Genomic DNA, 27,711 nt, shown 5'->3' on the forward strand with positions numbered 1-27,711 from the left:
AATCGGACGCTTGTTTTGGAAGCTCAACAACCCAGTCCGGAGAAGGAGCATTCCAAGCGATTTCTGCCTCCAGCTTGCCCGGCGTTTCGGTTGCAAAAGAGACAGCGGGGTGTCCTTCAGGTGGAAACAGAAGCAGGTGAGTGGTTTGGGTGGAGGTGGTTGTGACCTGGGAAATAGAAAGAAACGAGGAGGCTTGAACGATGCGGCTTCCTATTTTCCAAGATGTTTGTGATCTGATTTAATATTCTCGTTGTGCCTGTTAGATGCCACTTTAAAAACAACAACAACAACAACAACTATATTTTAAAAAAGGGCAATGTGTTTGCTTGTTAGTGGACTACAAGCTTTGGATCAGGGGATAAGTTAAACGTGGGGTTTTAGATCAAGCAGGAAGTAAGGTGGGAAAACTTGATTCGCAAAGATTATTATTTCCCCCGCCTCTCTCTCTCTCTCCCCCCCTCTCGCCCCCTCCCCAGTTTAATTCTGCCTTTGAGAAGTTTCCATAATCTAGATCAACGCATTTATGTTGGCATAAGCTTTCGTAGGCTATATCTAGCCTGCTTCATCAACCTAGTTCACTATGAAAACTTATGCCAAGATAAATTTGTTAGCCTTTAAGGTGCCAGAGGGTTCTCTGTTTTTGCTGTGATGCACTATGGTGCCTGGCCTCTAGGATCAAAACCTTCACATGACGGTCAATTCCATGAGGAGATGGCGCTGGTAGTCTGCTGCAGTTAAAAAACAGATGTGTCTTGCGGTACCTTCAATGCCTGCCCCATGTGTTGGACTACAACGCCCATAATCCACAACCAGCACAGCCAGTGGCATTGTACTTCTACACATGGGGAAGGCTACCTTAGGGTGCGATCCTATGCATATTTAGACAAGGGAAAAGGCCTACAGTTCCCAGCATGCCCCAGCCAGACATGCTGGGAGTTGTAGGCCTTTTTTCCTGTCTAAACATGCATAGGATTGCGCTTTTAAGGATTTAACAAGAGTGATTGTGTCTTTTGTGGGCCAGCGTTTAAATGATGTAGTACAGTGCATGAAGTGGCCGGCTAATTGCATAAATATGTCTCTGTGTGTTGTGAGTACAGGGAAGAAGACGAAAACTATGCAATAGGGTAATAATAAAATAAAAAGAAGATTTATGAAGTCAGTCTAAAATGGGTGGGCAACTTGTGGCCCTCCAAATGTTTTGGCCTAGAACTGCTGTCATCCCCTGCCATTGGCTATGCTGGCTAGGACTGAGGAGAGTTGTAAGTCAAAACATCTGGAGAACTACAAGCAATGCAAGAGAGGAATGCACATATATGTATCTTAATACTGTGCAGAGCACAAACCGAAAACCAGCTCCAGGTTTTTGAGGTCCCTTTAGCAAGACACCCTCAGAGCTCCATCGGATGAGCGTTTTCTTGTACGTTGTTTACTTACTCTTTCAAAAGAGGAAGTAATGAGGGACAAATGCATGGGCGGAGAAGCGACGGTACGCAAATGCTATTTTCCCCTGTGTGATGATGCTCTTAGTGGCCCCCTTCCCTCAGTGAGTCTACCTTCTCACCGCCATTTTCACTAGCTGCTCCTCCTCCTCCTCTTTCTCATCATGGCTACTACTTGCTTGCCTAACAGGCAGAGAGCCAGGGAGCAAGCAGCACGCGGCATCTTCTGCCCTAGCCAGCACCAATATCTGGGCCAAAGCGAGAGGCAGATGAACCACCAGGTTTCAATGGTGAAGAGGATAATAACAAGGTTACATTATTATCCTAGAAACAACTTGGGACCAGCATACCTAGCAGACCGCCTTCCCTTTTATACGTCCAGACGACAGTTATGACCTTCAGAGGAGGTCTTGCTGGCTTTTCCGAAATGAATGGAATGCTGCCATGAAAGACCTCGACAGCAGGCCTTCTCTGTAGTGGCACCCAGCCTCTGGAAAAAACTTCCCTTGTGCAGTTCTGGAGGCGGAAAATGTAACATCCTTCAAACGCCTCCCGAAAACATAGCCAGTGTGGTGTAATGGCTAAGGTGTTGGACTGGGAGTCGGGAGAGCCGGGTTCTAGTCCCCACTCAGCCATGGAAACCCACTGGGTGACTTTGGGCCAGTCACAGACTCTCAGCCCAGCCTACCTCACAGGGTTGTTGTTGTGAGGATAACATGGAGGGGAGGAGGATTATGTATGCCGCCTTGGGTTCCTTGGAGGAAAAAAGGCGGGATAAATAAATAAAACATACCTTTTCACACAGGCTTTCCCTGGACTGCAATTTATCTGATTTTATATTGTATTCCTAAACTGTTAATGTTTTAAATTTATTGTATGCATATTGTATTTTATGGTTTTAATTGTGCACTGCCTAGAGGCCCTTGGCTATTGGGCGTTATAAAAATGTCATAAATAAATAAAATTAGAAGGGGGAGCAACTCTGGCCGGCTTTTGTCAGTGGCCCCTGCTGGGTGGTGGTGGTGGCCCTCGGCAGGGGCCCACTCGTGCCCACCCTTGACTGCCCGCCTTGCCAGACCCCGTCACATAAACGTGCACACCTAACTTGGAAGTAGGTCCCATTGAATTCGGCGGAACTTGCTTCTGAGGGTGCTTCCGGACGGAGGGCTCCTAGTGCTAAGGATCGAAAGCCATCGTGCAGCGTGGTTTTTACTGGCAAGAAAAAAGAAGACCGAAGAGATGGTGGGAAAACATGGGAGGGCCCCAAATGGAAGAGGATGGCGTCTGGGCCCCAGGTAAAATTCCGTGAAGGAGGCAGGACAACGGCACCGTTGAAGTCTTGCCTGAGAGCTGCCTGAGTAAACCTGCGTAGAATGGTGTTGAAAGGGTTTGCGATACCATCACGTGCTTTCTCTACATCCCATTGCGTGTGAATGGGGGTGGCCGGAGGAGTCTGCGTTTGGCATGTTATGTAATGCAGAGAAGCAATATTCGAGAAATGTCGGCTTATGAAGGGCTTGGAAATTTGGCTCGAGCACTGAGGCAAGAAGAGCCCACACGTTCCCAAAGGGTTAGCCAGTGGTGTTAAGATGGAGTTGCGGGCTTTGAGATGTGAACTTGGATCAGTGGCTTTTTTACGGTGTGACCTTGGATCAGCAATTATTTACTGACTGATATCGATGGCAGCGTGGAATTCTGAACTAGGGAGGGGCAAGGCGGCAATGAATCATGCAGCTTCCCTGTGTGATACTGGGGGGAGGAGGAGGAGGAGGAGGAGCAGCACAGTTCTAGGCCCTCTCTTGGTCCACATGATTGTAAATGCCTAGACCAGCTTTCCCTGACCTGGCAGCCTCCAGGTGTTTTGGACTGCAATTCCCATCACAACCATCGGCCTGCGTCAGCTGTGGCTAATGAGAGTTGTAGCCCAAACCCATCTGGAGCAACCTTACCCCAACTTGGTGCCCACCAGAAGTGTTGGACTGCGGCATGGCTTGCTGGGGATGATGGGAGTTGCAGTCCAAACACATCTGGAGGGCACCAGGTTGAGGAAGTCTGAATTGGGGGCCATCGGTGGAGGGGAATCTTACCTAGACTATGGTGAGGCCTGCAAGCGGTATTTCCCCGTTTGCCCAGTAGGAAGTAAATTGAATCCCATCTTCTGGTTTTCTAGTCATTGAGTGCAAAGTGCAGGGGTGATTGAGAAGTGCTTGGCATGATGCAGTGTCTAGATTTTATTTTAAATCATTTAATAAATGACCTTAATTTGAATCCATTGGACTGCTCTGGGGTAACAGTTCATCCTCCCAACACATCTGGGGGGGCAGGTTGGAGGGAACCTGCATGGACTGATGTCAAACTATGGAACTCACTACCACAAGATGTAGTGATGGCCACCAGTTTGGATGGCTTTAAAAGGGGGTTGGATAAATCCCTATCAATGGCTACTAGTTCTGATGGCTTTGTGCTACCTCCAGTATCAGAGGCAGTAAGTCTATATACACCAGTTGCTGGGGACCATGGGTGGGAAGGTGCTGTTGCACCATGTCCTGCTTTGTTGGTCCCTAGTCGACGGCTGGTTGGTCACTGTGTGAAAAATGTGCTGGACTAGACAGACCCTTGGTCTGATCCAGCAGGGCTCTGGTGTTCTTACAATGTTCACGACTAAAATCCTAGCCCTGCTGTTGTGTCAGTCTCTATGCAAGCTCCCAGATGTGCATGGCTTGTGTGCTTAAAAGCCTCCTAGCCCTGGAACTGCATATGCAAGCGAGCCTAGCTTGAGTGTAGTACGTTTCATAGGGCACCTTCAACAAGCAATCGTTCATACCCAGTGGGATTGTAAGGCAGCAACGGAAGCTTAAGGGAAGAACAGCTGTCCGGAGGGGCGGGAGCCTGTTTACCATCACCTACTGCCTGCTGCTGAGTTGCTAAAGATGGGACGCCGTTGCTGCTCTCAAACCAGCTATACTACCAAGAGGCAAGATTCATGGGAAAGGCCTTGGCAGTGTTTGTGAGCTGCAGAGAATAATGGGTCTACATCATAAGGTTGTTGTAAAGACTGCAAGTCTGTAAAGACTAAAGTCTGTAAAGACTTTTTAGTCTGTAAAGACTAAAAAGCAGCTATATTCAGCTTTGGGGCTTAGGACGGCCCAGGTAGGTTTACAAATAAAACTCAAAAAGCAATAGCAGCACCTTTAATGTTGCAGGTTGAAAATAACCTGAAAGACCAATGGTCTTGCTGGCTGGGGAGCATGGGAGTTGTAGTCCAAGCACATCTACAAGGCACCAGGTGAGGGAAAGCTGCTTTACTGGGTGTTGCTGGTGCTTGTACTACTTCACTCTGTGTGTGTGTGTGTGTGTGTGTGTGTGTGTGTGTGTATACACACACACACATGTGTTTGCCCTTAAAAAGATGAGCCATTTTGGAAATTGTGGGTTTGTTTGGAGATTGTGAAGCTGTTACTGCACTGAAAATAGATTAATGTGTGTGGGTTTAAAACTACAACAACAACCCTGGGGTGCACACTCTTAGGGTCCTGTAAGTATGCACGCTAAGTTTCAGGTATCTAGGTTTCATGGTTTTGGAGCTATGGGGGTGACAGACGGACAGACACGCATGTTCTTTTGTTGTCATAGATGTGGGCAGCTGAGGGGTGAGGGAGAGAAACTGAGATAATGGTGGCAGGGCTGTTTATTATGTATTTATTGTATTTCTATACCTCTCAATAGCTGAAGCTCGCTTAAGGGGTACGTTTGCGGCTGAGATGAGAATTTGAGCCAGCCTTGTGCTCTGGTCTCCGTTGCTACATCGGTGCTCTCTTATATCTGCTGGGAAACATAAGCTTTTCAGAAACAGCAAGTCATTGGGGCCTCTTCCTGGAGGAGACGCTGGAGGCTGGTGCTCCGATGTCAGTGGGGCTGCGAATCCGGTCCAGGTTTCAGTCAGAACTCTAACGCAGCTATCCAAGGTGCAGTGACAGTGGGGCAGACCCCCTTAGATAGCTCCTTTAGAGTTCTGACTGAAGCCCAGAGCAGATTCACAGCCTTACTGTCATCAGAGCCTCCAGTGGAAGTATCTCTCTCTCTCTCTCTCTCACACACACACACACACACACACACATACACACACACACACACACCTCCCTTTTTGTGTTTTTATTTTTGTATAGGAAGGAGAATGCCCACGGACAAGGAGGCCGGTTCCCACCGCTTCCCGGCTGTTCTGTAGCCCTGCAGCAGCAAAATGGAGAGGTGGAACAAGGTGGGCCCTGCCGTTCCCTGGTCAATTTGAAGCGCTGCTGCGGTTCACGGAGCAGGTTGAACACACTGGGCAGGGAATGCGTGGATAAAACGAAATGGAAATAGCAAACGCCCCCGGCCTGCAGCTCCAGCTGCTTGCTACTGAGGCGGTGCCCCTGCAAGCCCACGAGGATTCCTTCTCTTACAAGGTAAAGTTGTCTTGTCATCCAAAATTTCTCCCCCCCTCTCTAAAGTAGCCTTCCCCAGCCTGATGCCCTCCAAATGCTTCAGACTTCCAGCACCCTTCAGCCCACGTGAGTTACAGGGCAGCACATCTGGAAGGCATCAGGTTGGGGAACGGTGATGGAGGGTGACCCAGGAAAGAGCAAAGTGCCTGTTTGTTTATTTGTCTGTTTATGAAACGAAGACCCAAGAAAGAGAGGGTTGTCTCTGGATGCTGGACAAAGTTTTGTTAGTAAAAGGCCTGATGCATTTTGGATTCTTTATTTTTTGTAAGGCCTTCTTCAGTGGGCTGGAACAACAGTAATTAGAAGTCTTACTGTTGTTACACCCCTTGAAGAAGGCCTTACAACAACAAAAAAGAGGCCGAAACCGTGTCCAGCAACCTGAAACGATCTCCCTTTCTTGGGTTCACCTTGGATACTCATTCACTTCTGTGCTCATGAAAGAAGGACCACAACTATGAGTTGCTACACAGCACGTAAAACTAACATTACATTTAGTAAGCAGAACTAAGAAAGGACGTCAAATAAATGTGAGAAATCAGATCTCTGTCCATTTGGGTTGGTGGGAAATGTTCTGATTGGGAAAGTTCCAGAAAACTCTCGTTGCAAGCCAAAGCCAAATGCAAGAACCCTTCTTCCTCCAGTGCTTTGCGGCTTGCTGAGAGCTCTAGTCCAGGGCAGGGGTGGGATGGGGGAGTGATCTTTGTTTCGGCCAGTTGTGGGAAGGAATGGTAGCCCTGGGAGAGGGAATATCCATTGCCATGGCTGGCGGTTGAATTTCTGGGCCTTTGGCATATTGACTGCTAAGTATTATTCACCTGGCAAGTGTCTTTGCCACCTGTACACCCTGGGCAGAAAGTTAATGCCTGCGTGCGTCTGTTTCTTGCAGGAAAACCTGATTGGCGCATTGCTGGCTATTTTTGGGCATCTTGTTATCAGCATCGCGCTCAACCTCCAGGTGAGCAGAAGGGAACAAAAAGTACACACACACACACACACACACACACTACCCATTCCCTAAAACAAGCTTTGGCCAAAACGCCAACCTGACACTTTGTGGCTTTTTCCTTTCCCTAGAAGTACAGCCATCTCCGGTTGGTGGGATGTAAAGACCACCGGGCCTACTTCAAGACCAAGACCTGGTGGTGTGGCCTCTTCCTGCTGTTCCTGGGGGAGCTGGGGGTCTTCTCCGCCTATGCCTTTGCGCCCCTTTCCCTGATCGTGCCACTGGGCGCCGTGTCCGTCATAGGTCAGTTCCTCTGCATATGGTTTTATTTCATTTGAAAAGCTTTTACAGTGGCTTTCCCCATGCTGGTGCCCTTGAGGTGTTTTGGACTACAACTCCTAGCATTTTTGGTCATTGGCCAGGCTGACTGGAGATGATGGGAGTTGAAGTCCAAAACATCTGGAGGACGCCAGGTTGGAGACAGCATAGAGGACAGGAGACTCAGCGTGGCTACTCTTTTCAGTAGAAAACTAGTAAAATGCCCACCATCAGGACAGGCAGTGTGTCTAAAGAGAAGGCCACGGTCTGAATCTCACCTGTGCTATGAACTCACCAGGTAGCCTTTGGCAAGCTTCTCTCTCAGTGCATCCCTTCCGTTTACAATATGGGGATAATTACGTGGCCTATCTGGCAGGGTTGGTTTTAAGGACTACAGCAAAATTATTTATTGTCTTTAAGAACATAAGACGTGCCCTGATGCTGGATCAGACCGAGGGTCCATCTAGTCCAGCACTCTGTTCCCACAGTGGCCATCCAGCCATCGGCCAGGGACAAACAAGGCAGGACATAGTGCAACAGCACCCTTCCACCCATGTTCCCCAGCTACTGATGCATACAGGCGTACTGCCTCGAATACTGGTAATAGCATGAAACCATCCGGGCTATTTGTCATGTTTGTACCCTGCCTTTCCTCCAAGGAGCCCAAGGTGTGGCACATGATCCTCTTTCTCTCCATTTTAGCCTCACAACCACCCTGTAAGGCCTGACAGGCCTGAGGTCATCCAGTGAGCTTCGTGCCAGTCTAGGGTCTAGAACCCAGGTTTGCTCCGTCCTAGCCAACACTCTAACCCAGTGGTTCCCAAACTTGTTCAGATAACCGCCCGCCCCCTTAGTTCCACAAACTCATGCCCAGCACCCCCTACCCTACCCTATAAAAATCATTATTCAGAATAGCGGTTTTCAACGACCCACTAAGGAAGATAATAACAAATTCAAAACAGTAACAATTAATTGAATATTTATTCAAAATCCAATTACATTTTTTTTAGTTTATTCAATTAAACATAATTGATGAACTTGATTCAGTGATATCATCTTTTCAAAGTCTGATAGTCATTTAGCAAGAATATTAGATAGCACATTTAGTAACTAGGGTAGATAAGAGTACCTCACTATTCTGTAAATTCGTAATGTGATGGATGGGCTTGATGAAGTGATACCAGTTTCCCAGTGTCTGGTTTAAAGTCACTTAACGTGAGTCTTAAATCACCACGTTTAGTAATCTGGAGTCGATTTCTTTGCTTGGAGAGAAGTAGGCAGACCACACTAAAACCACGTTCCACCAAATATGATGTTGGAAATGCAACCAGGAGCTTCTGAACCACGCTCCATAGTGCAGGAGAGCGATCAGAAATTTCCTTCTGTAACCAAAACTCCTGGTACGGAAAAGACCACCTCGAGCGCCCCCCTGCTGCCCCTTTGCCTCTTAGCGCCCCCCTGCTGCCCCCTTGCCTCTTAATGCCCCCCTATGCAATCCTACCGGGGGCGGTGCCGCCCACTTTGGGAACCACTGCAGTCTAATGGCTACACCACACTGGCTGCCTAAAATCATATAGGTGAAGTAATTTGACCATGCAATAGCGCTTCGTTAAAGTGATTATTAGGATTATTACTGGAAGAACACCTGGTGCTCCATGGTGGCAGGTGGGTTTTGTCCTCACTGCATCAGTGGCAATAACTCTAGCGCTCTACCCCTGTCCGTAGAAGTGAATGGCAACTTGCATGGAGGAAGTAAAGCCGTGTCCTCCGTGCACTGCTGGAGCGGGGGCTCAGCAACGCTGCTCCTGTCTGCACAGCTGCATCTTGTGTTCCCTTTCTTAGTCAGCCCAGAGCAAGGGTAGCCAACCTGGAGTTCTCCAGATGTTTTAGACTACTGACTCCCATCAGGCCCAACAATCATGATTAGTGGCCAAGGATCGGGGAAGCCGTCGTCCAAAACAACTGGAGGGCGCTGGCTTGCCTACCTCTCCTCATTGGAGTATGATGAAATATTGGGAACATATCGCTCCCTTTAATACTGAATCTAGATGCTGAGTGCCGATGACTATATAGCCAAAATGGGGCAGCTGAGAAACGAGGGTATTGGTAAGCCCCAAGGTTTGCAGAAGTATAAAAAACAAAATGAGGGGGGACACACCATCATACACAAAAAGGTGGTCACACAGAGGAGGGCCAGGATCTCTTCTCGATCCTCCCAGAGTGCAGGACATGGAATAATGGGCTCAAGTTAAAGGAAGCCAGATTCCGGCTGGACATCAGGAAAAACTTCCTGACTGATAGAGCAGTACGACAATGGAACCGATTACCTAGGGAGGTTGTGGGCTCTCCCACACTAGAGGCCTTCAAGAGGCAGCTGGACAAGCATCTGTCAGGTAGGCTTTAAGGTGGATTCCTGCATTGAGCAGGGGGTTGGACTCGATGGCCTTAGAGGCCCCTTCCAACTCTACGATTCTATGATTCTATGAATAAACCCAGAAACCTAAAACATCTCAAAGAGGATGAGCATGCTCAGTGTCTGTAGAATGCTCAGGGTTTGTTGGTGGGTGGGGACACCAGAAAACCAGGGTGGGAGTGGAAATAAAATGGAGTATCATGGTGGAGGGCATGGCTGGCTGGCTCAGATACTTAACCAGAGCCCTCCACACTGCAACATCCCACGTGTATATAAGAAATAATGGAAGAGACATCAAAGTCTTGCTTTGTGGTAGGGCCCAAGCATAATTTTGGGGGGTGGAGTACAGACTACTCTCTCATGCACAGGGTGATCCCATAATACAATCTCTAGATACATGAATCTCTACATTTCTGAAATGACACCACAGCCCACACTGGGGCTTTTCTATGGCGTTCCAAAACACCCCGGCCCACTTTTTGCTATTTTTGTTTAACATGACAACCACAAAGGTCGCTGACTATTTTGTAATTTTGGAGGTTGATCGTAATACAATTTTCTTTTCCTCCTCCCTCCCAATCCCCTTTCCTTTTGTGTCATGTTTTTTAGACTGTAAGCCTGTGGGCGGGGACTATCTTACGAATTATTTTTGTAAGCCGCCTTGAGAGCCTTTTTGGCGGGATAAAAGTACTACAATAAAATAAATAAATAATAACAGCATTAATGATGATGATGAGAATGGCTATATTTTATTATGTAGTAATAGTAATATATTATTATTATTATTATTATTATTATTATTATTATTATTATTATTATTATTATTATTATTATTATTATGGGCCCAACACAGGTGCAAATATTTTATAATTAGACCAATTCACTTTAGTGTTTTATTTTTCCCTGACCTTTTTCATTGCCAAATCATAAATTATCACTCCAAAGTCAATTTCTCTTGCATGGTCACAGTCACTGGTGGTGTAAAAAATGAATAAATCCCTAGGTCTATGCAAGTTTCAGTGAAAATGAATTGCAATTGTTTTGCTGATGTTGTAGTTAATCTCACTTAATAGAATTGATTGGGTTACTTTATATTTTGTTTCCTAAATGTAGATTTGAAGATTTATTTATTTTTGTTGCAAAGTACATAAAGAAAATTGTCAGAAAGATCCGTAGGATACTTGCAAGAGCGGAAAGGTGGGATAATAAATAAATAACACCAAGAACCCAATAAAACAATAATCAGCAAAACTAAAATAATAATCCACCTCTACAAACCAATCAATAAAAGTCTAACAAGTATTAGTAATATTTAGTATTAGTAATATTTCTCACTTGTCATCTTCTTCTCCTCCTCACTTAGCAAGTGCAATTATTGGAGTCATATTCATTAAGGAAAAATGGAAGCCCAAAGACTTCTTGAGTAAGTTCCTGATGCATGTTTTAAATAACTTTTTAGCTTCACCATTGCACGTGGCTTCCCTCCCCAAATCCTCTCTTTTCCTTCCTAGTTGTATCCTGCACGTACTGTACAAGCCAACAAGAACTGGCTCTTGACACTGCATGCTAGAATTTCCTGCTGTTCTTACAAATTGCTTTCCCCCCTGTTTCTCAACTGCTAATTTGTTAGGACTGGTCTTGTAAGGACAGGCTAGAGTGCCATTATGTCAGAAATGCAGAGTTTAAGTCCATGAATTCTACTAACCCACCTTCCTGCATGTAGGAGTAGTTCTATGGCACGTCAGCAGACCGAAAAAAGGAAAGAGGAACCCCCCCTCCCAGTTTGCATAAGCTCACCACTACCCGAACCTGACTCTTGGATTTTACCTTTATCTGGATTTTTATCTCAGCCCCTTCTATGCTGGATGGCATGGAGAGGCTGTTCATACAACACGCTAACCCACATTCAGTGGTTGAATGTGGGTTGTTTTGAACTGAGGGCTAGCGTTTGTATGAACAAAGCTGGTTTTCTGTAGGGTGGGTTATCAAGTTGTCTGAACGCAGCCAGGGTGGCTTGTTCACCACTCAGTGTGGCTTGTTAACACCCTGAACAACCCAACAACAAACCATGGGTTCTCAAGGTGGCTTGTTCAAGAAAATAAGCCATTCTGCATGGTTAATGAGCCATCCTGGCTGCGTTCAGACGACACACTAACCCACGGTTCAACAAGCAACCCACAGTTCCAAACAACCCACACTTAACCATTGTTGTGTGAACAATCCCAATGATTGCAAACGTGTTGTGTGAACAGCCCCAATGTTGGCAAAAGTCTAGCCTATAACTCCTCCCGCTGCCCTGCTCTTTGTGCGCATGTGTGTAGAGCTCAAGGCTGCAGTAGGCCTCCAAACTAACCCACTAACGCAACCTCTTCTGTCCTTTCCGCCAAAGGACGCTACGTTTTGTCTTTTGTAGGCTGTGGCTTGGCCGTTGTAGGAACGTACCTGCTGATAACCTTCGGGCCAAACAGTCACGAGACCATGACAGGCGAGAACATCACTCGGCACTTAGTCAGCTGGCCTTTTCTCTTGTACATGGTAAGGAGGCCCATCGGGGCAAGATGACCGGGAGCTGCCCGACATGCCTCCACAATTTCCTTTCGAGGTGCCGAGGCAGGAGAGGTGGAGCTCAGAATCATGATGGCCTGATCTAGCCTGCTGGGTCAGACCAAGGGTCCATTTAGTCCAGTACTCTGTTCACATATTGGACAACCAGCTGTTGGCCAGGGACCAAGAAAGCAGGACAAGAGTGCAACAGCACCCTCCCGCCCATGTTCGCCAGCAACTGGTGTACAGAGGCTTACTGCCTTTGATACTGGAGGTAGCACATAGCCATCAGGACTAGTAGCCATTGATAGTCTTCTCCATCCAAATTGCTGGCCATCACCACATCATGTAATAGTGAATCCCATAGTTTAAGTCTTCACTGTGTGAAGAAGTCCTTCCTTCCATCTGTCCTGAATCTCCCACCAATCAGCTGTTGGGTTATTGTGCCAGAACTTTTCTCTCTCTGGAACTCTGTGCTCAGAAACAAACACACATCACGCAGGTCTTACACAGCAGAGCTGGTTTATTTCCTTCAGGCTTCTGTGCAGTTCAAATCAGATCAGTTCAGATCAGCACACTGAGGCATACACAGAGAGCAGTGATCAGTAAGCAGTGATCAGTTCCATTTTACACAAGTGAGAAACTATATACACATCTTACACCATTCTTATCTACATTACATACAGCTGTGATGAGGCTAACTTAGAATCTTGGCAAGGTTCCCAGAACAGCCTCTATCTCAAGGTAATTGCCCACAGATAGACTTTCTCTGTTTAACCCTGAGATAGCCATACACACACAATTTTAATGACTAAGCAAGTATTTCTTTTCAAATACTTAACATCAGCATCATGGGATTGGGATTAGGCCAGAGCAGATGGAATAGTGGGATCATGGGATTGAGCCACATCAAATGGAATAGTGCAATCGCTTAGCAAGGGGACAGAACCTCAGACCCAGGGTCCAAATTCAGTCCCCTGGGAGGCCCTGTTTGGTCCTCTGGGATTCCGCAGAGGGCCACTTTTCCACACACACCCTCCGCCAAGTCTTGTTTTGGTGGTTTTGTGACTTCCCCCCCCCCCCCATTCCAAAAATATTGAAATGCCTCTTCTAAAGCTAGGTTACTGACAGTAAAAGCTTTCAGCTAAAATAGGCTGGTATTGGGTGTGTGTGTGTGTGCTTGAACTCGCCCTTTTGTCTTCAGTTCCTCCCACCACTGGAACAGCCCCCCCCCCGAGAGCTATGCCTTTGGGCTGAAAGAGGTTCAGCACCCCTAATTTATTAGGTGCCCCTAAAATACTACTGGCTGCTTGGTGCAGTTGGGCTGGCCTCAGTCCCTAGGCATCTTCAACTGGTGCCCCATACCTGAGGGTGTAAGTCAGCTTCATCTTAAAAAAACTCACCTAGTCGCTATAGGTGAACAAAATTTCCATGCAGGCGAGTGACCGAGCTGGTGGAGAAGGGATGAATTGATGGAAGGCAATTTACTAGCCCGCTAATGGATATTATTACTTTGTGTTTCCATGTGGGCTACGGAAGAGGGGACAGTAAAAATGTTCGGAGGACTAGCAACTTTTGTAGGCTTATCAGTCCTCGATTGCCTAATGAGAAGTAAAATTCACACTTGGATTTCGAAGAAAAGGTGAAGAGAGTACAGGGGATTCATGGCAGCTGCCCACACACTTCCTGAAAAGGGCATCCTTAAAATTTGGAGATCAGAACCTTTCAATATCTGTCCGAGGAAGAGTTTGAAATATCTCCTCTGCTTTTTGCCCTTCACCGGCAAACCTAACTGCAGCCTGAGGCCCGCGGAGCATTAATATCCCAGCTTTCGGGATGGAGTAGAAATCGAAATAAGAAATTCCAGTTCCCGGGTTGCAGGAGAGCTAAGCTGAAGCAGCCTGTTCTTCTTCGCTTCCCAAATGGAGCTCCCTCTCCAGTCTCCAAAATCCAGGACTCTGCTGATGGGCTGATTTAAAACCCAGCCTTATTTATGCTCTCTTTTTGTTTTTCCTTAGCTGGTGGAGATCATCATTTTCTGCCTGCTGCTGTACTTCTACAAAGAGAAGAAAGCGAATTATATTGTGGTGATTCTGCTCTTGGTAGCACTCTTGGGTAAGTTTGACATGTGTGCATTATTCATGCGCCGTCCGTTCCGTATCCTTGGTTAATTTTCAAACTATTGCTCTCACTGTTTGGCTGTAAGGCGACTTTCAGTAGCAATTTGTGGGTTAATTAACCCATGGCTTGTTCTTCTGTTCAGTTGGGGTTGTTTAACCCACAAACAACCTTGGATTCTTGGGTTCGGATGTCACTGTAACAGCCCTCCAATGCAGCCTTCGAGGGTTGTTACTGGAAACAGGAAGCAGCTTGTGCATGGTGCACGTCCTCACAATTTGTGGGTTAATTAACCCATGAATTTCCACAAATAGCTAGTGTTACTTCTGAACACGGTCTCTGTGTGTCTTGTTAAGAAAGCAAAGCCAAACTAGATGCATCACAGCTGTGTGCATCTTTCCTCTAGTTTGTGTGTTTGTCTTGAAACAAAAGCAGCTTTGGGAAGCAGCAAATTTAAGGGGAGGGAGACACTGCTTGAACCCTGGTCTGCACTGACTAGCAATGTCTCCCTCGTGCCTGCCGGCAGATGCTGGGAATTGAACCGGGGTCCTTCTGCTTCCAGAACATGTGCTTTACGAGTGAGCTATGCTCTCTTCCAGGCAGACGCACTGAATTGGCTAGTTGCTCTCTCGGGGTTCCAGTTCTTCACCCTGTGTATCAAATTTGCCAATGCCGGGAATTCACACAGCTTTGCTGCTCACACAGCACAATCGCTGTTGTCATGAGCATCGCTGGGGCTGAGTCATTCCTATAGCCGGCAGCGGCTTGTTTTTTAAATAGCTCACGGTCCTCCACCACACAAGCAGGCTACTTTGCGTCATTTGACGAACCCCCTGTCCCCGTGTCCTGCTGCAGCCCTCCCGCCCGCCCGAGTAGTGGTGCTGTTTCACCTCTGAAGAACTGGACGTTGGCAAGATTGGGACAAAAAACCCTCACACGCTAGGTTGATAAGCTACTCCAGCACGATTGGTGTGCCTGGCTCTTTATAGCAAAACCCAAAGGGGGAAGTGAGTGTGCGTTCCTGCCCCAAGGAGCTTACAAAGCAATTCTAGTTCCTGTTGGAAGGATTTTTGTGAACCGCCCAGAGAGCTTCGGCTATTGGGCGGTATAAAAATGTAATAAATAAAATAAAATAAAATAAATTCATGCGGTGCCTCGCCGTTGCTGTTTTGCTGGCGATGACCTTGTTCTCTTAACAACAGGAGGATTGCTGGCTTCAACGGTGTTGTTTTTTCAGGTTCCATGACAGTCATCACGGTGAAGGCGGTGGCGGGCATGATTGTGGTTTCGATCCGAGGGAACTTGCAGCTGGGATACCCGATTTTCTACATCATGGTGGTTTGCATGGTGGCCACGGCAGCCTTTCAGGCAACGTAAGTGGGCCAGAGTTTCCTTCCTTCCTCCCTTCCTTCTTTTTTCTGTATGCATTTTCCAGTTGTAGCTTACAACTGAATGTCAGCAGAACTGAAATTTTAATTGAAATGAATGATACATTATGTTAAACCGCCTCGGGGTGGGCAGGAAAAAGCTAGGGAATTGTACTGTTCGTTGTTATTATCGGCGTTTGGCAGAAGGTGGGCCCTTTTAGGAGCTGTTAAACTGTTTCCCGTTTTATAAAATGCTTTCGTGGCATTTTAAAAGGAGGCGTTTGAACAGCAGCTTCCCAGGCCTCTAGTCATACGCTGCAGCGTAGCAGAACACTCTGACCCAGCAGGAGCAAAACAACCACCGAGTCTGGCGCTCTGAGTCCTGTCTGTGGCCAACCAGGTGCCTTCTGGGAAGCTTGTGAAGAGGGCACCGGTGCCAGGTCCAGGTTTTCGTAGGCCCTTGGGCAAGACTCCCTCGCTGGGGGCCCTCCCTCAGCGAATCTGTTTTCTCTCTGCCCATGTCCTGTTCCTCTTCCCTGCCAGGTTCCTGCTTCTGGTGTATTTAAAGATTTTTTTAAGAAGTGTTGAGAGGTGGAACCAGAAGTTGTGTTCTGAAAGGATGTGTTATTGCCGACACGTTTCGGGCTAAATCCAGTCCTTCATCAAGGCAATTCTTATAACAATATAAAATCACTTATCTCCTGAGCGCCAGCGCTCAGGAGATAAGTGATTTTTATATTGTTATAAGAATTGCCTTGATGAAGGACTGGATTTAGTCCGAAACGCGCCGGCAATAACACATCCTTTCAGAACACAACTCCTGGTTTCACCCCTTGCCTTTGGCATTTTTTCTGCTCACTTGTTATCTGGGGTTTCCTTTCTCTTTCGGCTATTTTTAAAAAATGCTTGGCCTTAATGTTTTTAGCAACATGTTCCCCTTTTCTTTTCTTTTTTTGCACCGCTGTTTAATTTTTATTTTCTTTTGGGCTGTAGGTTCTTAACCCAAGCCTCGCAGCTGTATGATGCATCTCAGATTGCCAGCGTGGGCTACATCTTGTCCACCGCAACAGCAATTACAGCAGGTAAAATAAAGACATCAAAACAATGAAAATGATGAATGGAGCAGGGCCTGAAATGGGCTGTTTTCCCAATCCCACCGCAGTAGAAATATACCTGCAGTTTTCGGTACCCGTAACGTGAATTGTATTTTTAATATATGAAACCAACAGTGCAAATGGCACAAGAGTGTATGTTTTCCCTCTCTTTTGAAACTGCTTTGCCAATAAGATGAATACTTAAAACAAATCAAGGCCATGGTTTTTCTGCATAGGAAATCTGCTGTGCTTGTTAAAAGAGGGTGGCTGTTCACACAACACGCTGACCCACACTCAGTGGGTTATTTTGGACTGTGGGTTGTTTGTTGATCCATGGATTAGCATAGAATATAGTGAATTTTCCAAGATTCTGAGGCTGTTCGAACAACACCTAAAGCCCACACTCAGTGGTTGAGTGTGGGTTGTTTTGAACGCAGTGTTGTTTGTTGAACCGTGGGTTAGCATGTTGTCTGAACCCAGCCAGGGTGGTCTGTTAACCACCCTGAACAACCCAACAACAATCCATGGGTTCTCAAGGTGGCTTGTACGAGAAAATAAGCCACATTGCATGGTCAATGAGCCACTCTGGCTGTGTTCAGACAACATGCTAACCCACAGTTCAACAAACAATACAGTGTTCAAAACAACCCACACTCAACCACTGTCTTTTTTCCCCCCCTCTGTTTTTCCTCTGGGGTCAGGTGCAACTTTCTACTTGGACTTCATTGGGGAAGACGTACTCCATATTTGCATGTTTGGCTTGGGGTAAGCTTACAATTTTTTTATATACATATATATATATATATATATTATAATAGAATTTATAAACTCCTCCACATTGACAAATAGCGCAGTGGTGTACAGCAGATTAAAACACAAAATACAAAAAGTGGCAGTAAAAACAAATGCATCAGTAAAACAGCGGCTGAAATTTATTCACCAGTCTGCAAATGCTTGCCTGCGAAGAAAGGTCTTCAGCAAACTGCGAAAACCCTGTAGAATTATCCCCCCTCTGAAGTCCGTCAGGCCTCTACCCTGGCATGTGTCAAGGTGTACTCCTACGCTTGTTTAGATGCATGTTTAGACGGTGTAATCCTATGAATGTTTAGATGGTTGATTAATACGGTTGATTACAATCATGTTGTGTGGATAGTACCCCCTAGATAAACAACTGTCAAGTTGATTATTACCCCACCGTTGACTATCGTGTTGTCTGAATGTGCTCTCTGTGTGTATTGGGGGGTGTGTGTGTCTTCCTTGCTAGTTTTTGTTTTGGTTATTCTTTTGGAAGCCACTTTGGGATTTGCTTCAAATGTGAATGGCTGGGGAATGACGGGTGTTGTAGGACTTTTTTCCTGTCTAAAAGTGTGTAGGATTGCACCCTTCAACTATAATAAGTGGTATTTTGGGCCCCACCCATTTTGCCTTTGACCACGCCCATTTTTGCCTTTGGCCCCACCCACCACTTAATTGCCCCCTCCGCCCGAGAGCATCTTTGAAATTGAATTCAGCCCTGGAGTGGAAAGAGGTTCCCCCTCCCTGCCTCAGGGGCCAAGCATGGTTCTTCTCGCCAGGTATCAAACTTCTTGGGAGGGAGCCGTTTCGCTTGTGGCCATTTCACAAAACCTTTCAGGAGCTGCAACAACATGGAACGGTCATGCTTACATCCTTCTCGCCCCTCCTTCTGCAATGCCTTCATCAGTCACCACTGCCTTTCAGTAAATAAATAACCCATCATCTTGCTATTTTGCTAGTGGCTGCGTTCAGACAACACAATAGTCAACAGTGGGGTAATAATCAACTTGACAGTTTATCTCGGGGGTTCTTGCCACACAACATGATAATAATCAACCATGGTGTGGTTTAGGTTCAGCATTGAGTTGACTATTAGTCCACGCTGAGTTGACTCACTCGTCCCCTACCTTCTCTCCACCCCCTAGTCCTCCCGTTAGCATCCCATCAGCCATTGCTGCCGAAAATCTATCCTGCCAGCTGGGCTAGAGTGGCAGTCGCTGCTTTGACCGCTCTTGCCTTGCGACTCTGTAGCTGACGAAATAACTAACGGTGGCTGTGGAAATAACTAACAGTACCCTCCACACAACACAATAACCAATGGTGGTTCAAATAGCCAATTCTGCACAGCGTTGGTTATTTGCATTGATTATTTCAGCCAAATAACCAACCGTTGGTTAAAAAAACTCCCTCCATACAACATGATAAGCCATGGTGGGTTAAATCACCAACCGTCGACTGTTTAAACCTCCATTCGTTATCGTGTTGTCTGAACCTAGCATCTTAATTTTATCCTTGTCACCTGCCTTGGAAGTTTGTTTTTAGGTAGAATGGGCAACGCACAACTGTTTTGAGTAAATAGTAAGATTTCCTGTGCGGGTGGGTTGCGGGAGTCTTCAGCACTTTAACGCTCCCCATGCTTAGGGCAAGCAGAAATTTATGCAAGTTGCAGAACTCTGATCTTGTTGCAGGACTCCTTGAATTTTATTTTTGTGTAGTCTACAAACAGCTCTTGCACAGTGGGATTTTTTGGTGACATTAATGAACTCTCATGGATGCATCTGGAACTGTTTATTGCATTGCTTTGTCTTATGAACGGCGTTGGTGTGTAGGAAAACTTAACAGCTTGCTTTGTGTGTGTGTGTTTAAAAAATAATCCTGAAAGCAAATGACTCACATTCCATGTGGTCAAGTTGTTGTGTTGTTGTTGTTTAAGGTTCTTCGCTGTCAACCACTCCCTCTTTTCCTTCTGCTGTTTCACAAAACCATTCCCCCCCCCACCCTCTCTCTCTCTCTCTCCCTTTCAGGTGCCTCATCGCATTTTTAGGTGTCTTCTTGATCACCAGAAACAAGAGGAAGTCAATCTTTTTCGAACCGTACATCTCCATGGATGCTATGCCAAGTAATGCTCCAAATCCTTTCTTCTTTTAAACGAGCTGGTTGAAACAGTTTTTAAAATGTCAGCGCATGCCCAGGAACACCACTGCCCTACGTATTTGGCTGCCATCAATTGCCATAAGCCTCACAAGGGAGAAAGACGAGTTTTCACAACCGTTACCCTGAACTAAACTCAGCTTTCCAATCCTAAGAAGGAGACGTGGAACACTTGGATATATAATATATATCTAGATATTAATATCCTCCTTCTTTTGTGTGTGTGTGTGTGTGTTTTGTATTTATGCGTATAGATACACACATTCACACACAAACAAAGCAAGAATTTTAATATCTCTTTATATTATATGGTGTGTGTGTGTATGTGTATATATTATGCATGTGCACACACACATACGCTCACATGTGCGTACACACGATAGTTACCTCCTTGCCCCTGGGGTTTTGTGGGCGGTGATAGGGGAACATTCAAAACTCTCAGGCAATTGTATTTATTTCATTTGTTTATGCCACCTTTCCTTCATAGACTCCAAGGTAGCATATTTGGTGCTCTATCATTTTACCTTCACATCAACCCTGTGAGGTGGGCTTAGGCTGAGAGAGAGAAACTAACCCAAGGTCACGCAATGACCTTCATGGCTGAGTGGGGATTTGAACCTGGACCTCCCTGGGCCTGTTCCAGAGCTCTAAACCTACCAGCTACCATCAGAAGGGAAGGATGGACATTTCTCCTTTCTAACGAATTCTCTCTTGGTAGTGTCTGAGTCATCTGAGCTATACAGGAAGAGCGACTTTTCAGATGTTCGGTCATCTTGGGATTATTAATAACAACTTATAGGAAACATTGCTTAATAAGATGACTTCTGTTTGTTCGTTTATTCTGTTGCTATGACTTTTAGTTATAACAAAAGTAGTTCGGATAGATTTACAAGCCCTTTGATAGCAACTGTCTCTGCCCCTTCCATGTGTTTTTGCAGTAAAAATTTCTCTTGCTGTAATTAACAGTCATAGCCCCAGAATGACTATGAAGATGCTTTTTGTGGGAGTGATATTCCCTCTGGATGACTAGAATTGGTAGAAGCTGAGTTGGGGATCTGGAAGTCGCCTGTTTCTTCCCTGCAGGGGGACCATGATCTATTGCAGAGGTGGGGTGGCATTACTCAGAATGGCCAGGATCTACACTACTGCTTTAAAGCACTTTATAACAGTTTTGACAACTGTTGGGGCCCCAGGGCACACTCCATATACAGTTTTCAAAACGTTTTCAAAGTGCTTTAAGTTGCTTTAAAGCAGTAATGTAGATCCCCCCCCATGGTCACACCTCACTTGCAGTACAGCCCAGGTTCAATCCCTGACACTCTCTCGAGTTAAAAAGGATCTTGGGTGGCAAGTCTGGGAACGGACTTTGTCTGAGACAACAGGAACAACAGAATTTTATTTAAAACAATCACAAGTGTAACTATATGCTTTAAAGGTCTCAGATTCAAATATTACAACATTCTAAAAAGAAAAAAAAGAATGGATTATACATAAACTTCAAAAAAAGTGGACCAAATATCCAAATATAACTCCGTTCGCAAGTGGCATCTATACCACTCTTTTGAATGTTGCTAGTGTTGTTAGGTCTTCAATCCATTGCATTATGGAAGGTGAGCATTTATCCTTCCAGTATTGTAGTATCAGTAATTTGGCAGTCAAAAGGGCATGAAAAATCCATTCATGCTGACCATGTGTTAAATTCCAAGAAGCGGGTAAATAATTTAAAAGAACATATACATCAGTAAATATTAAAGAGTATTCCAATACGAAATTTATCCACATGATAGCTTCCTCCCAAAAGGAGCAACTATCAGGCATTTCTAAAACATACAATTAAAAGAAGCACTATGTCTCCAACAATTAGCCATGTTAGACAAACCCTTATTAAAGAGACATTGGCCCTGTTCAGAAGATACCTTGACCCACGGCTTTAACTACGGTGAATAAGACAAAAAGCCTTATTCACCGTGGTTAAACCCATGGTTGAAGGTGTCTTATGAACAGGGCCATTGTGGTGTCCAACAGACAAGAGCTTTTGCTGAATAAGATGTAACCAAAGACCCACAGACACATCAGGTACAGATGCAAAATGCCAATGGTTCCATCTTTTCTTCAGTAGAGGTTGGTTCCACTGCCCTCCCCTGCTTTTTTTCTGTAATGGATTTTCTGCGGGAAGGAAAAAGTGTTGGGGGAAAGTGTGAGGGTTACAAGTGCAAGATGACCATGTCTAGACACCCACCCTTCCCCATGTAAAAGTCTGTGAATGATTCAGGACAATAGGGGGATAAAATCACCCATAGGGCCTGTTTGCACATCATGGCAGCCCACCTTCGGTTAATTTACCTGTTGAGGCTGTTCTGTCATGCTGGGCACCCAGCTTGCTGCGACTTGTTGTGTTGTGCAAACCGTGGTGGCAGGGGTTGTTTGAGGGTTAGACAATCCTCAAATAACCCTAAAACAAGCCATGAGTTATTTGAGAGTTGTCTAACTGTCATACAACCCCTACTACCTGGGTTTCCATGAAATGATAAACCACAGAAAGCCGGATGCCTAAGGGGCGCCATGCAGAAATGGCATCCGCAGATGTCCAGCCTGACACAAAAGCCCCCACTGGTAAATTAAGCCATGGTGGGCTGTTGTGTCATGCGAACCAGGTCACTGTATAAAGCGAATACATGTGATTGTGTAGATTGGGCTGGGGAGTGAAAGCAAGTTTAACTCACAAACAAGCACACCCCTGCAACATTTGAATCCTGGGTTTGTTTCTTCCTTGTCTGCAGGCATGCAGAATTTGCATGACAATGGAACTGCGGTTCAGCCCGACCTCAAAACTTCCTTTTCCTATGGTGCCCTGGAGAGCAATGACACCATCTCGGAGATCTATGCTCCCGCTACATTAACAATTGTCCAGGAGGAACATGGTTCCAAAGGAGCATCCCTACCTCCGTACCGGGTCATGGAGCATAGCAAACGGGAGTGAATCCCCTTTCAGGGACTGGCATGACGCCTCCACGTGTGCACTCTTCTTATTTATTTATCTCTCTCTCCGTTTTCTCCACTAAGACAAAAAGCCAGCTCAAGTATGGATTAAATAAGCATCAGATGATAACTTTAACAACTGAACTGTGTTAATAAAGGGTCTCGTACTTGTGTATTTGTATACACGCTCCTCGCTAAGCTAAATCATCCAAGGATGTAAGCAGCTACATCAAAGGAAATGCAGAGGGCATTATGGTCTGTAATATTACTGGCCAAGCAGCAGGCACAAATGGGTGAGTTTAGACTCTCTGTTACCTTGAGAAAACACCCCCTTTAGGACCAGTTGACACATAGACCCAGTGTGTAGACCATTGGTGGGCAACTTGTAGTCTTCCAGATGTTTTGACCCCCATGATCCCACACCATGGGTTAGGGCTAATGGGAAATGTAGGCCAAAACATCTGGAGGACCACAGGTTGTCCAGCCCTGATGTAGCCTGTGTGGGGCAGAGGTAGAGCTCTGGATTTAGGCCTCCTGTCCACCGCACACGGAACCTTTTCATGTGAACTAGAGGTTGGCCAGTAAAGTCCTGTTGAAATAGATACATGCTCCACCTTCGTAGCACAAGAGAGAACTTGCAAAGCGCTGAGGTTTGAAGATATCAAGTAAGACTGAAACCACTTTGGCTTCCACCGTTTGCCTCACAGAACAGTCATTCAGACCTTTCCTAAAAATACAGTATTTCATCTCTCTTCACTGGTTTCCACGGCTGCAGGACTTCCTGCATTTCCCCTCCGCCCTCAACAGGATCGCTTGATAATAGCATTTCTCAAGTCCCAATCATACCCAGATCTGTCACAGATAGTGTTTCAAATCTATATGCATTAATGGAATGAAATGAAATAACACATTCGAGGCTATTTTCAGTTGGCATTCCCCAAACCCAAATTTAATGTTTTCCTGCTTTCTCTTTCCACGCCCAGCCAGAGAAGGATTAGTGCAGTTCAGTGCTTTAATATAATGCGCCGCATGTGCTGCTTTCTATATAACATGCTCTATGTTCCTTTCCTACAGAAGTCACTTTTTCCCAGATTGGGGAGAGGTGGGGAATTGATCTCAAATGAAATCCATGCTCTTGGTTGTCCCTGTCAAAAGTTTGCCAAATGGCTCAGCATTCTGTCTGATGATACCCATTGAAGTGGATGGCGCAACATGATGATCAAAGGCACTTGTGAATCAGGGACCCAGCACTTTTGAGTGGGGGCATTCTGTAGGTCAATTAAGCCCACGTTGCAATGCAATTGTTTTGAGATCTCCAGGATGCGAGAAAGTTGGGACGCTAGCAAATCTGGATTTGCGAAGGGCTTTGAACAGTGCTTCTCATATTTGTTGTCATCCGATGTTTGCTGCCCTTCCTTTCTACATAGGTTGTATTGTACTTTCGGGTTAGAATACCCACCACCGCCACCTTTATCCATGTGTCTAAGGCCTGGTCCGTACATTCAGCAGAATGAGGTGGTACAGTAGCTTATCCCAACCTGAGGTATGGGATTACAATTCCCATCACCCCCAGCCAAGCCTGGACCACCTCTGGAGGGTGCCAGCTTGGAGAAGGCTATGCTTCATACTGCCAATTGGAGATTGCATTTGAAATGCTCCCATATGAGGCAAAGACTCCCTGCAGATAGAAGAATTAGCACAAAAAGGAGTGGTCTGGGATAGAAACGTTCTCATTGATTTGTTCGTATGTTTGGTTTGATTTTTTTTTTTAATTTGCAGGGGGTATTTCCACGGGGGAACATTAAAAAATGCGCTCCCCATACACACATGCAGTATGAAGTAATACTGTCCATTCTATCGCATTCTGCTGCATATGTACACAAAGTCTTAATCAATTTTCAGTGAGGAATTAAAGACACAATCCCATGCATGCCAATTGGGGAAAGCTGGGAATTGTAGGTCTTTTGTTTGTTTGTTTGTCTACAGATGCATAGGATTGCATCCTAAAAGATGTAGTGTTTGTTTTAATTAGATTTGTATCCCACTTCTTACTCCTCTAATGGCTCTTGGTAGCAGATGGATTTTGACCCAGGTTTCTTGGCAGAATTAAAACCTATCTTCTTTATTTCAAATCCCAGGTTACAATTGCTCCCTGAATCCTGAATATGTCAGATAAGATTCTCATGGAAATCAATAGGTGAAGTTAATCGCAACCTCTAACAGTTGTGAAAATGGATTCGTGTGTATGTACATCTGTGAATTGCGTCTTCTAATGAATTTGCAAACATTCTTGGAAGCTTCACTAACTTGGCAGTAGTTAAATTCTGGTGTAAGATAGGACCTTTAAAGCTATCCTTTCTGTTGTTTCATCCACTGTACCAATTAGGCTCATTTCATGATGGGTAGCTTCTGAGTTCATCCCACGAGTGAGAACGTGAAATCGCAAATTCTACCATTTTCAGCTCAGGAAGTAGCTGGAGGAGATGTGGGCTATGAATAGATGTCATGGACTCTCCTGTAGTTTGTTTCCTTTGGTTAATGCCAGAGTGCTGCTTATGTTCTTGAGCTGTCTTGCCATAGGAGAATGCAACAGCGGGTAAACTGGAAGTGTATTAGATGTGGGTCTGGAACCAGAAAACCAATTGGATACTTTCAGCATTCCAGCAACCTTTCAAGCTCTTAATACATTCACTTTCAAATACACAATCAAGTTAAAAGCAGATATTAGTCCTATAAAAATAGGGTGTTGCTGGCCGTTAGAGGTGTGAACCTCTACACAGTTGTGTTAAACTTTTGATTACTTTAACTCAGAAACAAAACTCAGATCTTTATCTATGGCGTACTTTGCTTTTAAGGATCTCTTTTGCTACAGTGCATTGTGTACTTCTGGCAAGGTTACATTATTATTAGATTAATGCTTCGGGAACAGGAATCTTATTAAGTTACTTGTAAATGTTGACCCAGCATCATTGTCTTGGGGAAACTTCACAAAGTCTGTTTTGTTTATTTGTCGAATAATGCATCACATTTTGTTCACTAAAGAGCTACATCATAGAGAAGATGAAGTTGTGTGGGGGAGGAATGGACCTTTATATCTCTTTATGGCCTTTTGATAATGAATGCAAGAAGTCTAATGGTACAAGAGTTTTGGGAGTCCTCTGTGCTGTATAACCCAAAATGGCAATTATGTTCTTAAACTTCCTGATCCAACCACAGAATACTATACCTCAGTTATTCAAGTTGTTTTTTGTTTTTATGGTTTCGTAAGTGGTATTTATTGAGTGCCATTTTGGGGTAGAAAGGCAGAGTATGAATCAAATGAATTGATTCAATTGACTATAATCTGCACCTTTTCTGTACGAGCTCTGGGCAGAGAAAGTGAGTCATTACTACAAGAAAATCTGCATTTAGTCTTGTGATGGCCGGGCCTAGGGCCTTTGGGTCAAAGACAGGCACGTCAGGGGAGATCACTGATTATGGGCACAATCCTTTGCGTGTTTAGACAGGAAAAAAAGTCCTACAACTCTCTGCATGCCCCAGGACTTTTTTCTGTCTAAACATGCAAAGGATTGCACCCTAAGAATGCTTCCAGAAGGAAGGTTTCTAGCACTACCAGTCAAAAGGCGTTGGGCCACTATTCCGTCTTTTCCTCTTTAATTAATTTTGGGAAAACAAAAGATGGAATATGCAGTAAGAAAACACAGCACAGCACATTGAGCAGGGGGTTGGACTCGATGGCCTTATAGGCCCCTTCCAACTCGACTATTCTATGATTCTATGAAATGGAAGACTTTCTCTGTAAAATTCTGTTTTTGAGACGGGACGATTATGTGTTTGAAGGAGCTACGGAGGGGCCCCACTTTTGGTTAGAGCATTGGCCTATTGAGGACAGGAGTAAGTTAACCCCTTCAGCCTGTTAAAACTTGAGAAATCTAGCCATAGGCCTCTTGCATCATGTCTGTTTTGGCACATTCTCTTCCATTTCCAATATTATTGGCTTTTTAGGTGTTTGTCCTGACTTTCTAGTGAGGTTGCAAACAAAATAACCCTTTTGCAGTCACATTGTTGTGGGTGACTTTGGCATGTGGCATGCATGAACTTCTTTTCTTTTATTCCCCAGGATGGTTGTTAAATTGGAAAATAACTTTGTGGTAGGGGATATTTCTCATTGTCTATAAGGAATGGCAGAAAACAGTCATCTTAGAGTGCTAGCTTTTGAGAGCTAGCAGGTATTTCCTACAGCTCTTCCATTTAGACATTCCACTTGAAGATTTTCTTGACGTTTCTTTTTCCTTTCCCAGTTACTAAACACTCTTTTGAATAGTGGAAAGAGATGGTCCTTGTCATGGAGGCTTTTCAAGCGGTGTGTGGGGAAGGCACCGGGGCAGCTAATGCAGTTCTGAAACATGTGGACAACTTTTGTGTAGTGTCATTGAAAACCAACATAGGAATGTGTGGTGTTATGCACTGAACTAACTCGGATTCCTGGGGATGAGGATGGCATCTTCTGAAGGGTCTCTTTCAATGCTTTGTAGCAGCGGAATCCCAGGATGATCCAAACACATAGCCATGCAATACCGAGACTCTATCTCTGTTCTGAGCAGCATTATAGTCTGATCTCAGGAGTGGGGTTGTTTCCTTACCTTAACTTGTGCATGCTTTTCCTTGCTAGCTTTGTCTGAATGGTAAGGGGAGTGCAGAGAAGCCCATCACAGGTTGTTACTTCTCTTCTCCGGCCCTGCTCTGATATTCTTAGTAGAGTTTTGTAGAGAACAGGGGCTTTTCCCTGGCCATCAAGTCCCTCAACAGTGTCCACTGCGCAGTAATGCAGAGGAGGAGAATTGGGGGCCTTTTCTGAGCATGGATTATTTGGGAACATCTAAGCCCTTTCTGCGGAGATGGCTGACAAGTCTTAATCCAATTTCTGTTTTCAGGATTATGGCTGATGGTATACTGTAGCTCTGCGTCATTTAATTCTACACTGTCAAATAGATTTGATGTTGGCTGAATGTACAGTCTGAATGTCTTCACAATAGTATGTGTAAATAAACTTGAGCTTTATGATA

General features: G+C 45.2%; 1 protein-coding gene across 4 annotated transcripts; it reads left to right on the forward strand.

Annotated features, from left to right (window-relative positions):
- NIPAL3 (NIPA like domain containing 3) lies at positions 1-27,711 on the forward strand. Of its 4 annotated transcripts, none has more exons than XM_063140712.1 (12): positions 1-136; positions 5,606-5,884; positions 6,810-6,878; positions 6,998-7,169; positions 10,961-11,020; positions 11,987-12,132; positions 14,160-14,256; positions 15,497-15,632; positions 16,620-16,708; positions 17,422-17,485; positions 19,540-19,634; positions 22,447-27,711. In XM_063140712.1, the coding sequence occupies exons 2-12, from the start codon at positions 5,792-5,794 to the stop codon at positions 22,644-22,646; spliced, it is 1,221 nt and encodes a 406-aa protein (XP_062996782.1). In that variant the 5' UTR covers positions 1-136; positions 5,606-5,791; the 3' UTR covers positions 22,647-27,711. The 4 variants fall into 4 exon arrangements, with proteins under 4 accessions (XP_062996782.1, XP_062996783.1, XP_062996786.1 ...); XM_063140713.1 differs by having other exon boundaries at positions 12,011-12,132; XM_063140716.1 differs by lacking the exons at positions 1-136; positions 5,606-5,884; positions 6,998-7,169 and having other exon boundaries at positions 6,842-6,878.

This window comes from Elgaria multicarinata, chromosome 13 (assembly GCF_023053635.1).
Source record: "Elgaria multicarinata webbii isolate HBS135686 ecotype San Diego chromosome 13, rElgMul1.1.pri, whole genome shotgun sequence".
Taxonomy (NCBI): Eukaryota; Metazoa; Chordata; class Lepidosauria; order Squamata; family Anguidae; genus Elgaria; species Elgaria multicarinata.